At 41.6% G+C, this 13,631-nt stretch overlaps 1 protein-coding gene across 6 annotated transcripts in view; it reads left to right on the forward strand.

Annotated features, from left to right (window-relative positions):
* Positions 1–13,631, forward strand: part of SORCS2 (sortilin related VPS10 domain containing receptor 2) — a 248,591-nt gene that overhangs the window by 19,656 nt on the left and 215,304 nt on the right. For all 6 annotated transcript variants that reach the window (XR_008305630.1, XR_008305629.1, XM_053243173.1 and 3 more), the window contains exon 2: positions 7,163–7,230. Coding sequence is in view for 4 of the 6 variants with exons in the window: in XM_053243173.1 (XP_053099148.1) it covers positions 7,163–7,230 (68 nt within the window). In the remaining 2 variants the exon portion in view is untranslated. The remainder of the gene's footprint in view (positions 1–7,162; positions 7,231–13,631) is intronic.

The raw sequence follows: 13,631 nt of genomic DNA on the forward strand, positions 1-13,631 counted from the left end.
TTTTGAAGTTTTGGTCGGGTGTTGGCTCAAGAAGTGCAGCTGGACCGGTGGTAGGAGATTTTAGGAACATTAGTTACCGAAGATTGAGGTGGTCTGAGGAACTTGCCACACGAGTTGCTAATGTGCTTGGGTCAGCGGAGGCGTGTAGTTTACGGGAAGCAATTATAACAGGATCTTTTGGCTCCCAGAGGTGTTCAATGTTAGATCATTTTTCTTCAATCTTAGCACTGTTGTGCCCAGTTTTTGTCACCTCAGTATATCCAAGCAAAAATTCAAATCATGCCAAGTCCTTTTCTCGTTCCTGGTTTGATCGGGATTGTTGCATTGCCAAAAATAACACACTTAATGCTTTCTTAACTTATAGAACAGCACCCTCTTTGGAAAATAGGCAAAGGGCGCTCTCGATGAAATCAGCCTATAAGAGGTTGCTTAGAGAGAAGAAGGCACAAGCCATTAACAAAAACCAGCTTAATTTAATTGAGGCTGCTAAGTTTAACAATCAGTCTAAGTTCTGGAGGCTTGTTTCACCTGATCTGTCGAAAACACCTACACTTCCAGCTTCTGTGATTCCAGCTCAGGTTTGGGAACAACATTTCCTACAGCTTTATAGTAAGGCTGATAATATGGTTTATAATGCTGAACAACTAAATAGAGATACTCTTAGGTGGAACCCAGTCTCCAGTTCAGGGATTGAAAAACTTATTCAGAAATTTAGTAATGGTAAAGCCCCTGGTAGTGATAACATTTCTATTGAGGCTATCAGAGCGAATCTTGATTGGTGGGTCCCCGTTTTAGCCTCGCTATTTACTTATATAGATACAACTGCTAACATACCCAGTGATTGGGGCCTTGCTATAATAATTCCTCTTTATAAAAAAGGTAGGCGTGAGGACCCAGCCAACTATCGTCCCATTAGCTTACTTAATGTTATTAGTAAAATTTACGCAAGGCATCTTTTGATAAAACTTCTAGACTGGATTGAGGCAAATAACATTTTAGCTATCGAGCAGGCAGGCTTTCGGGAGGGTCGTTCCACCACGGAACATGCTTTTGCCCTTCAATTTCTGGCAGAGAAGTATTCTAGGTTCCCAGGTTCAGCACTTTATGTAGCATTCATTGATCTTAAAGCTGCATTTGATTCAGTTTCTAGAGAGAGACTGTGGTCTAAACTGGAAGCCCTTGGAATAGATAAAAGATTACTCAAACTTATTGTTAGTCTGCATAAGCATACTTGTTTGAAAGTTCGTTATGGCCCAACTGGACAGTTAACATCGGAAATTCCAACTTTTAGAGGAGTACGTCAGGGCTGTATACTTGCTCCTATTCTGTTCAACATCTATGTTAATTCTGTAGTTTCTTGTTTGTCCACCCTCTCTATTCATCCACCAACGTTAGCCGATAGGCACGTCTCCATATTATTATATGCAGATAACATGGCTATTATGTGGCAGACACCTATAGGCCTTAAGCGTGCCCTAAGACTCTTCTCATCATTTTGTAACCAAGAGTCTATTGAAATAAATTATAGTAAGACTAAAGTCTTAGTGTTCACCAAGCGAGCTAGGCGTTATAATTGGTCCATACAAGGAAACAAGATTGAGCAGGTTAATTCCTTTAAATATCTAGGAATTACGTTTCTGTCGGCTCTAGAAATGCCCATTTTAACTCCATCAGACAATCTGCTCAAATGGTTGTAAATAAGATCAAATCTTATCATTTTACACATGGTGCTGCTTTTATACCTACGACAGTGAGACTTTATACAGCCAAAGTACTGCCTTTGCTCTTATATGGAGCCCAACTGGGACCTGCAAGTAATTTTGCCTTACTGGAGGCTATCCAGACTAAGTTTATTAGATCCATTTTGCAGGTTCCATGTTGTGCTCCGAATGCTGTTATCAGAAGAGAAGTTGGTCTTATTAGGGTGGAATCCTTATACTGGTGCTGTATTTTTCGATTTTGGTTAAAATTGAGTTTTGGACAGGCGGGTTTAGCCTCTTTGGCTATGAATGATGGTTTTAATTCAAGCTGGAAACTAGCTGTGTTGAGCAAATGTTCCTCTTTTGGCCTCTCCATAGAGGATTTGCATACTGTAGGAATTGAGCAAGCCAGGTAGTTAGTTAAGCAACGTGTCCTGGATATAGAAGTTCAACAAGAAGGTGCATGGCTCAAGCAGGGTTTATACTTAGGGAGTCAAGCTATTAATCTTAAACCAGCTAAATATTTTGATGTGGTGCTTGTCCCTAAATTTAGACGAGCCCTCACTTTAGCACGTTTAAATGTTCTTCCTACAGCAGTATTGGATGGCAGGTTCAAGGGAGTTCTGTTATTTTTACGTCTTTGCCCATGTGGCAAAGGGGTTATAGACTCCACCTCGCACGTTATTCTTTATTATGATTTTTATAGGGAACCCCGTTTAAGACTTTTATCTCCTATGTTAGACAATCTGCCTGGCCGGTCTGATGAATTTTATTTAAATTATCTTTTAATTAATGAGGACACTGATATTATTTCTGTTATGGCCAAGTTTTGTTATATTATTTGTAAAATACGTACTGGTTTATTGTAAATGTTTGCTGGTCAATGACCGAATAAACTTATAAATAACTAACTGAGCATGAAAGGCTGTGGCCCCAGGCATTTTGGAGTTGGAGAGGGAGACTCAGAAGAAGGTGAGCGATAGATTCTATGCCAGCACCTGATTCCCAATTTTGGGAGGAGAAAACAGCTACGCTCAGATGGCGGAATAGATTTCCTCCTGGGACTAGAGTCGGGTGAGGAGGAAGAGAGGCGTTTTCTGGGTGGTCTGGGTCTCCCCGGTAGAACTGGAACCTCTAGGGCTGGCTTCTGGGGAGGCATGTTCTGCATGGCCAGGACATTGTGAAGGGAAGAACCTTCCTTGCCTATAAGCAGTCTCAACCATTCGTCCACATTGGGGGGAATAGTGGGAACCGGCCCCTGGTGGGGGGATCGGAGTTACTCACTGTTGTTGGCTGAATCAGAATGTTGCCCTCTGGACCTCTCTGAGGAATGGTGCCTGGTAGTTCCACTGGGGTCTCCAAAGGAACAGTTGTTTTTCCCAGGGAGGCGGGCTGCGTGGGCTTCCAAGGGGTGCTCTGATTTGGTGCCAAAACTTCTTTGCCCAGCAAATCAGGCCCAGTGCAGTGGGACTGTGTGTACCAGCCAGCTCCCCCTCAGCACCTAACACCACTGGTGTAGGGGTAGGAGATGCCAGAGGGCTGTCTCAAAGGGCACTGGCCGTCTGTCCCCTTTTTTTCCACCATTCGTGTAGCCGTTCCTAAGATGTCGCTTGGTTCAGCAGCAAATGTCCTTGCTCAGAAGCTGCTCACTAAGGTGCACAGATGCTGGGGACTTTCTCTTTTTCTTTTTGTTCAGCTCGGCAGCCTCCTTCAAATGTTTTGTCTTCTTAGAAGCCTTTTTGGGAGCTGGAGCCATTACCAGCGGCACCACTACCTCCATGAGGAGAGGGGGATGGATCTGAGAGGGAGAAGCCAATCTGAGAGAGAGAAGCCAATCTGAGTTGAGGGTTGTGCTTTGGAAGTCGATAAGGGGCCCCCAGAAAGGGAACCCCTAAGGAGTTCCTCCACATATGCTCTTTCCATGAGCTGGGAGGATAGTGCGGAGGTGATCGGCAAGGGCAAAAAACGAAAACAAAGGAAAAAACTAAATAAGCCACATTGGTCCAAATGAAGAACTGAAAAAGGCATTTGGAATTTTGGAAAGGAAGAAATGAACCTAAGGCAGCTCCTTTCCCACCCTCGCACAATCTAAGGATGGGGAGGAGGGAGTTTAAGAGGAGAAGTCAAGAAAAAAAGGGAAGAAGCTAGCCTGAGGAATTGCAGTGGCTGGAGAGCTATCTCTGTGACCTGCAATCTCGAGTGAGACAGGACCGGAACTGGGATCTAGGCATGTAGTGGATTTAAGCCCAGCCTTTATCTCAAAGCAAGCCCATGTGGGGGAAGGAAAATGCTGAATCAGTCCCTCCATGTTTACTCAACAAAGGCTGTTCCTTTTACAACTTAAACTGCTTCCCCAGTAGCTGATTCGCTGCCACCACACCCTAATTATTACAGAGTCCCCCCCCCGATTTGAGTGAATGTCCAGGGAGAACCTCCTTCCCTTTTTTAAAAGGGAAGAGTCCAAAAACCCTTCCATGTGTAGCTGACACGTGATGGGTACACTTGGTAGAGTGAGTTGCTGAGCAATCAGACTTTAGACGTGTTTGCACCAGAGTAAAAACCTCTTTTTCCTGAGTTAAAAATCCCCTCAGAGGCAGGTAAAATACAAATAACAAAAAGAGAAAAATTTATTCAAAATACTACAGACTGCTTCAGTCTGAGGCTTCCTTAGCTTTTAGTTACAGGAAAAAAGGAAGACTCAGTAACTACAAGAATACTTCAAAAAGCACCCTCAGATGATATTGGGGCAGCACACTTTAAAAGTTCATTTAACACTTTAAAAGCTCATTTAAAAAAATACAAAAAGCACCTTTGAGAGTCTACAGAGACTTTTGCAACACGCTAGTTGGAAAGGGGCACTGGTTCATTTTCCTTGGCTTAGTTATGTTACAGATAAAACACAATAGACCAGTTGTAAGGATTTGTAAAGCACAAAAAGGAAAATAGGTTTCTGAGAAGTATTAACTAGCAAACTGTTCCCTAGACTAAATCCCCTTTTCCTTGGAGACTCACCCCTCACATGATGAACTTCAAGTATCCTGCAATCCTGTCTCTCAAGGATCTGCAGTCCTTTTCAGTAGCCAACTCCCTGGCTACTCATCCTGTTGAAAGCTCTGCCAGCCTCCAACCGAGGACAAAGAACCCCTTCTTTTCCTGCTGCAAGGCCCTCAAGGACCCACCCACCATGTGCTGAGTGGCTGTTCCCTTGCCTGTCAGTCAGGGTAAGGGAGGGCCAATTGCTACAAGGCATCTCCCGGTGGCAGGAAGTTACTCTTGCAGAGTTCACAGTCTTGTGTCTCGAGCATGCTCAGTCTACAACCCATCAATGATGATCCAGCACAGGGGAAAAACATTCATTTAGAGTCTTGGTTATCTTGCATATTGGGATAGTAATGAATAGGCATCCTCACTGAAATGTCATAAAAACAGAAAAAGTAACATTGAGGATAAGAGGAGGGGGCAGTTCCAGAATGTGCAAAATTCAAGGCTTTGTTGAAAACATTCTTTCCCACTCCTCTTGCTTTTCTATTTTAGTGCACTTACAACCTGATTTTAGGGCAGATTGCTTAACTCCTATTGGGATTTGTCACTTTATGTTCAGGCTGTGCAATGCTGAGTTAACTGAAGGGTCCAGAACATATTTGGTTTGTGGGCTACCTTGAGTTTGGCAAGTTGTGTAAATCTATCAGCTTAATGGAGAGACAAAAATCCTGTGCTTCAGTAAAAGCATAATCACTCCAAACTCATAATCCCATAAAAAACCCATAATCACTCCACACTCACCCCAAGTCCTTGAAATAGGGTAGACAGAAATTTAAAGAGGAACATAGTCATTCCTCATCTCTCTTTGGAGTTCATCTCTTTACATTATATTAACTTTCAAAATTTAATCATAATATTTAGCATTTATGTATCACTCTCAAATTGGTCCACTTTGATTCTCTTTGTAACCCTTGCAACAACCCTGTAGGTGTGAAGAGCAGAGAGCAATGGCTTGCTTTCAGCCACTGACAAAGTGTACGGCTTTGGTGACGTTTTAGTCAGGGTCTTTCTGACTGCTAGTGCTGTGCATGTGGGTGAGGCAGAGTCCCTTTAGTCTTGGGACTTTTAATAGTGGACACTGGTATAGGACTCAAAGCGAAACCTTTTATTGCTGTCGTTAGTGTCTCAGAACTATTAGTTATTAGCTACAAAAATGTACAACAATGGTTTTGCATACAAAAGGTCCCAAGTTCAATTCCTGGCATCTTCAGGGAGAGCTGGGAAAGATCCCTATCTGAAACCCTGAAGAGTTTCTGTTGGTCAGTGTAGATATTCATCAGTACTGAGCTAGCTGGGTCAATGGTTTGAGTTGGTATAAGGCAGCTTAACATGTTTAGCTGAGCCAGGGGTTGGCAACCTTTCAGAAGTGGTGTGCCAACTCTTCAGCAGGGGTGCTACTTGAAACTGAACTGGCATCCCTGCTTCTCTAGCCCTGCCCCCTGTGTCAGCTGGTCTGTGATGCTGTCCCACCCACTCTCATAACCAGCTATGTCATTGGCTACTCGCCCAATCATTGGACTCATTGTTGGACTGGAAGCTCACACTGATTGTCGCCTCTCTTCTTCCTGGTGATATTCAGTACTGTTCTTCAGCCAGCATTAAGCATCACTGGCTAGTCTCTCTGTATCCTTCAGCAAACTTTTGTGCTTCATCTCTTCCATTTTGAGAGGAGTTAGAGAGGACATGTGCATGGAAGATTGGCCACTACAGTGTTCAGTGACTGCTTCCGGCTGGCGTGACACTGCTCGCTAGACACTGCTGATCCAGGATCAGCAGCAGTGTTCCCTCTAACAGGGATTCCCAGATGTTGTTGACTACAACTCCCAGAATCCCCACACAAAAGCCAGTGCAGCTGGGGATTCTGGGAGTTGTAGTCAACGGCATCTGGGAATCAGAATGATGACTACTGCGAATACTCAAGTCGAGGTTAGCGAGGGGGGTTACAGTCTGCCAGTCACAGATACTCAAATCTGCGATTGGCATTCCCGCAGTTGGCGAGGGACAACTAGAAAAGGTATGTGATAACTAAAGGCTTATTTTTGAAAAAGTGAAATTCTGCCTTCTGTATATTTTCATTTTGCTATAAAATGCAATATATTTTCATTTTGAATAAAAATAATTATAATAATTGAAAAAAGGTGTGTCTGGAATATTTGTGTGTGTGTGTTCTATTAAAGTGTGTTAGTTTCCAGCACTCCATTGACTTAGAGACAATTGATTATTGTTTTGCTTTCCAAAACTATTTCACTCCAAAGTGAGGGAAGCATTGGTAAAAATGCTAATCACAAAAGCAAAGCATAAACATTCAAAAATAATTCAAATATCTTGACTATACAGTAGTATACAATAATAGAAATGTATTTTGTTTTTATGATTTAGCACACATTTCTTAGTTCTCTCATTTTTATTTTCATCTTTAGGTGATTCTGATCCTTACCAAGTATTACCACAGTGACATGGGCAAAGTTTTGGAAAGTTCATTGTGGAGGTATGTTGACTGCTGTAAATTAACATTTTTTGTTCCTGCATGAAGAAAACTCCAACTGTTTCATGCTTGTTTTGAAGCTGTCTAGTGGGACAAATTATAGGCTTTGCAGCCAATATATGGTTGGCTAGATTCACATAGCTGTTGCTTTTTCTTTTCTTTTTTTTAAATGAACAGCTGTTGAGTGAAGAAAAATGTGAAAAGGAATTGCAAGTAAGATCAATGGAAAATTTTAGCATTCTAAAGTCACAATTTTAATTGCAAAGTGGGTTTATGAATATTTGTGGGGTGGGGAGTGGAACAGTTTTATAAACTCCAACCTTAATTTTGCTCAGAAATTCCTCCAGCTTTCTTTACATGTAGCCATTATTTCTTTTATCTTTAAGACTTTCTTTATTATTAATTTGTAAAGAAATATGCTAGTAAAGTAGCTCATATATATACAGTATAATTTAAAATCAAGAATATTGCACCAGATGATCATGAATTATCTTTGATTTACCCAAAAAATACACACCCCAAAACAAAAACTTCACAGCCTGATCTTGTCCATGTTTATGCAGCAGTAAGTCATATTAAATTCTATGAGGTTTCCAATTATAAGAATGCATAGCACCTTTAATGTTTAAGTTTGATCAGATGCTAGTATACTTTAGCTTTTCTAGCTATTCACAGTCAATACAAGGAATTTTCAAAGAGTTGTTCACTTCTGTTAGTCTAAATTTAAGAGTTATCTATAATTAATATTAAGAACTTCTAGTTTCAGTGGAGGTGGAAAACAATGAAGGATGACTCTAATCCTGCACAGTTTGGTTGCTTAAGCTTCCATTGAAGCTTAATGTGGTGGGATTTATGCAGCCTTTCTGTGTGCAGGTGTGAAGTCTGTATATTTTCTCATAATGTTGTTTTGTTCAAGTATTGTGGTTCTTTTCAAATATTGTTTTAAAATATTCTTTTGAAAATATGAATGAATGAATGTATAAATGCCCTTGTAGCTATGTGACTTGATCCCTGGTATCCCTGACTGATTCCTTGATTCCTGATTGATCATGGTTTATTCTAATGAATAAAAAATAAGTCGTGAGGCTGAAGTGAGTTCCGTGTAATGTTTGAACTGACCATCTGATGCAGATGTTAGAAGTAGGGGTGTGCACAAAGCATTTCTATGTCTCTAATTCGAGATGCCGAAACACTTCGAGCTGCCCCAGCCGAATCATTTCAGTGGGGGGTGAGTGGGCACTTTAAAAGGAGGAAGGCAGATCTTATCTACCGCTCTGTCGCTCCCCTGCCACCCCACCGTGGTGCTATCAGTACTAAACAGCCACTCTGTGTGTTCTGGCAGCCACACTGTGGGGAACAGGAAGTTCCCTATTCCCAGCAGTCCATGGGCAGTGGTCTCTGCATGCAGTCCATGGGTAGTGCTCTCTGCATGCGATGCTGCCCACAGACTGTTGAGTACAGGGAACTTCCTGTTCCCAGCATAAACTTCCTGTGGCACGGCAGTTTAAAGGAGACAGCAGCACAGCTGTTGCTTTCAAGTTAAATTTAAAGAATGACAGTGCCATGATGGGGCGGGGCAGGATGGTGGTGGCTCAACAGAGGAACAGGTATGATCCTCCTGCCTCTTTTCAAAGGTACCCCTCCCCGCCCCACTGGGATATGCAAGAAGCATTTCGTGCACATCCCTATTGCTAATCTCTAATCTCAGTGGGACTACATGAGAAGTAAGCAGTAAAGGTATCAAACTCAAACCAGTTTGAGTTTGATACCAATGGCCACTGTGGAAAGTCCTGTGTCTAATCAATTTAATTAAAGATGAGGTTCCTTCCACACTCTGCATCCATATGCCCAAGACCAGAATCCAGAAGATCCCTGGATAAATTCTCACCCAAGCCATAAACTCATTGGTTGACTGGAAGCAAGCCATTCTCTCCCTACCTCAGCAGTGGCCACCTCTCATGTGGAGATAATACTGATCTGTCTCACAGGGTTGTTTCAAGGATTACGGAAAGAATGGAAGTAAGCCACTTAGATCACAAGTGCAATATAAATGCTAAGAATTTTTACTATTATATTACACTTATATTATTAAAAACTAGCTGGCCCGGCACAGATCATCTGCACATTTGTTCTCCGTCTCTCCACCCTCCTGCCCCACCAATCCGGCTTCTTGCTCCACCTTTACCCCCACCCAGCCACCCCTCTACATCTGTGATGGCAGCGGAGGTGACGAAATCTCTTTCCTGCCCCACCAGCCAATTTGGCCCCCTGCCCCACCTCCCCCTCACCTTAAGCCACCCCATGGCATAGAAGAGTTTGGGCGATGATGGGGCACTGTCAGTGAAAAGGGTGACAAAAGCTCCTTCCATGGGCCTGCCTGCCACCCAAATTACAGGTCGGGCCATTTATGTGGGCCCATGGAAGGAGCTTTCGCTGCCCTCTCCGCCACAAGCACTGCATCCTGACTATTTTCTTTCAATTTCTGTCTATCCATTCTCAAAGATATTGGATGGGTCTGGAGAGATTATGGGTCTCTGTCCCATCCTTGCCTACTGTATTTTATTTGAATGTTATTGAAGCTCTGGCTTATTGTCTCTCCAGTAAGTTGATAGATTCACACTGCTTGCCATATTCATGGGATATGTCACATCTGGCTCTTGATACACCATATTCTTGACCCTTCACTTGGCGAAAGGTTACTCAGCCTAAACATAAAGTAACAAATCCCAGTAAACCAGGTTTTAAATGCCTTAAAATGGTCAACCAGGCCAGGGAGCGGCAGATGTTCCCAACAAAGTCTTGAATTGCCCCTTTTTGTGGCTTCTCGATTGTTGCCTTTTCTGTCTTCATGACATCTTCTTATGGCTGAAGTGAGGAATTCTGTCCATTACTATCCCAGTATGTAAGAGATTCAAGACTCTAGAACAGGAATGGATTGATTTCAGTCTTCTTCCCCCTCCTTGTTTCTTTTGTTTTAAAACTAGCATCTTTGTTGTCCATAGATGTGTTTAAATTTACTATCTTAAGTGCACATACTCAGATCTCACTATAGGCATACCTTATATAAGTTAGATCAGGATGATGTTCTTAGGAGCAGTGGCAGACTGGGTCTAAAAATATTGGTTGCCAGGAGACAAAGGGGGCCCACCTACAACTGTAAGGCTATCATTTACTTTTTATAAGAAATAAATAAATTTTTCAAAAATACATAAGTGGAAAAAAGGTACAATTAAATTTTTTGCGAAATAAATGTATATTTTTTAGTAATTACAGTGTACATATACAGTATTGTACATATTACTGGCAGTATACAGTACAGATTGTTATAATTGAATTTTTAATTTTTTTAAAAAAATTAAATAAATCGTGGATATTTTTAAATAGTTTGCTTGTACTGAACATTTTACACATTAACAGGTAGTTTAAAAGCCTATTTCATGCAGTCCACTATATTAAGAGCAATCGTTTGAGTTCACTAGATGATTGTGCGAATCTGTCAATAATTACGTCTGCATCCAATTCATCTAACAATTCCTTTTCAATGGAAAGCAACATGTATGATTCCAAGTTCTCCTCAGACAGTGAATTTCTTAGCCTTGTCTTTATGATCTTTAGCTTTGAAAATGGCCTCTCACATTGGACTTGAGTAACTGATAGTGTGCAGATGACTTTATAAAGTTCATAAAGTTTATCATATGCCTTGTCATGAAGTCTGTTGGATGCCAGAATTTTTAGTACACACGATGGGCAGCAGTGGTAGCAACTGCCGCAGGAGGCGGCAGAGGTGGGCATGGGCCGCGGCGGGCATGCTGCCGGAGGCTCGCCAGCGCCCACTGCCCTCCGCCAGGCACCCCTGGCTGGCTGGGCGTAATATTCTTAAATATAAAGTATCCTCGAAAAATGATTTTATTAATTTTTTAAATTAAAATAGTAATATGAGGTAAATGTTAGTTACAGTAATAATATTGGAACTTCTATTATATTTTCAAACTACTAAAAGGTCATTAACATTTTTAACATATTTGTCTAATGTTTAAGGGGGCCCACTTCATCAGGGGCCCACAGGGCCCACTTGCCATCGGGCAAGCTGACACCCTGGCCAGTCTGCCACTGCTTAGGAGTATAAGAAATGCCTAGCTGGAACAGACCAGGGTCATCCTCATTCAAGAATCCCAAGAAACTAACATTAAGAAATAAGATATTTAGACAATCTAAAACTAGGACACAGATATTCTCCATATTCTGCAGCGGTGGGCGGGGGAGGGGGGAATGTGGCGGAAGTGAGAATACTTCTGGGTCATGCACAGCCTTTAAAACAGATTCACTCAGTCAAGAATCCTACAACCAGCAGGTGGTCCACTGGAAACTAGCCAGTGGTCCACAAGTGGAGTTCAGTCTACCTCTGCTCTGAGGAATGTTCTTTCTTTCTTTCTTTCTTTCTTTCTTTCTTTCTTTCTTTCTTTCTTTCTTTCTTTCTTTCTTTCTTTCTAGTTGCCTAAGTGGGATTTTTATTTTGTATTGATTTAATAAATCAATACAATATGTAAGATGTGATGAGATAGGACACTCCCCTGGTGCTCAGAAAAACAGCAGCTGCTGTACTCTGTTTTGTTCAGGGGAGAAAAAGAGAGGACTTTAAATGTTCATATTTCATTGCAGCTTCTAAATTTTAAGGGTGAATGGACTATACAACAATTTCTCTGGTTTTTAAAGTGCCAGTTTGACTGTTTTTACATTTTTAAAAAAAGTGTTCCCAGGCTCTTCGTTGATGGCAGAATTGATGTGTCCTATTGAAGGTGATGCCATGGTGATAAACTAGTGTTGGAAGCTGAGAGACCCAAAGGAAACAAAATATCTGTATTCTACTAAGCTTCCATAGAATTAACCAGCTGCAACCAAATGCTATGGTGATAGAAAAATGAAAAATACTACAGATTGAAAATGATGAGTCTATGTAAGAAGCAAAGGCTAAATTGCAAAGGTTATGCTTAACTCCATGTGTGTGTATGTGATTGCAGCTGGTGTTTAATCTAAAATTACAGTTTTCTAGCAAACAGTTAACCAGGGCTTTGGAATAAGCTTCCTGCTGAAATAAGAGCATCTCCTTCTCTGTTTGTTTTCAGGAAGAACCTCAAGACCCTCCTGTTCTCTCAGGCTTTTAATTAGAATTATTTTTTAATAATTTTAATAATTTTAAAAAAACTTGTTTTAATTTTAAAAAAACTTGTTTTAATAATTTTATTCTATTGCTTTTATTGTTATGTATTTTAATTTGTGACTTTTAAATATTTTAAATTTTGTACACCGCCTAGAGATATATATATCAGGTAGTATAAAAATATGATAAATAAATAAACCAAAGAGCGCAAAATATATGTTGAAATATGTCTATAGCTGAAGGAGTAGGTGAATGTTGGGTCTGCTTATTTCATCTGAACTGGCTTTGTCTCACCTTCTTTGGTCTTGCTCTTTGACTTTTGGGGTCCTCTAATCTGCTCCCTTCCTTCCCTTTCCTTCCATCATATTCAGCTACAGCCCGCTCTTGGGAACACACATGGAAATATGGCTTAGGGATGGAGGAGTCCTTGCTCAATTAACAGATTTCAGTAGTATGTCTGAGCAGTAAAGGTGCTTCTTCTGTGTGCCTTACACCAGAGGGCTTTGCGCCTGTACAGATACCCAGTTTGGAACATTCCAAGCTGCTTATGTTTACGTGGGAGCCTTGCCCCCTTCCCCTATGTGCCTGCATGAGCCTCTCCCTCCTCTGTTTTTCTTTGTCCATCGACAGATTGACACCTCTTCTGAACACTCCGAGCTTCTTCAAAACAAACATACTCAGTTAAATCTCTTTTCCGTTTATTCTTTGATTTATCTATTCTCTCCGTTCTTTCTTCCAATTTTGCGTTTATTCCCCCGCCCTCAGGGATCTTCCCTCCAGTGTGCCATTACTGGTGCATGGTCTCTAAAATGACTTTTAAAAGGTGTACCCGCTGTGCCACCAAACTACCATTGACAGCCAGTGCCCTTTTTGCCTAGGAGAGGCACATGTTGCAGACTCCTGCGTCCATTCTTTCAACTTTACTAAGGAGGCCTGTAAAAACAGAGCTTCCACGCTCCACTCTTGGTTGTGGGAATAGGCCTTTCTCTCGTCCAAATCGCTGCAATCTAAAGCGATGCAGGCCACGGGAACAGAAACATCTCCCCCGCAGTATTCCCTCTAAGGAGTGTGCATGTGTGCGCACTCACAAGTTTTTTGATGTCTGCTCAGTAAATTTTAGATTCAACTCAGGTTGAATCAGGAAAACCTCACTCTGAATGCATGTGCACACACACTGCCTTGATACTGCCACCCAGAACAAAACTCATTCCGCACACAGATGAAAAAAATTAGAGAGAACACTGCT

Source organism: Hemicordylus capensis, chromosome 4 (genome assembly GCF_027244095.1).
Source record: "Hemicordylus capensis ecotype Gifberg chromosome 4, rHemCap1.1.pri, whole genome shotgun sequence".
Lineage (NCBI taxonomy): Eukaryota > Metazoa > Chordata > Lepidosauria > Squamata > Cordylidae > Hemicordylus > Hemicordylus capensis.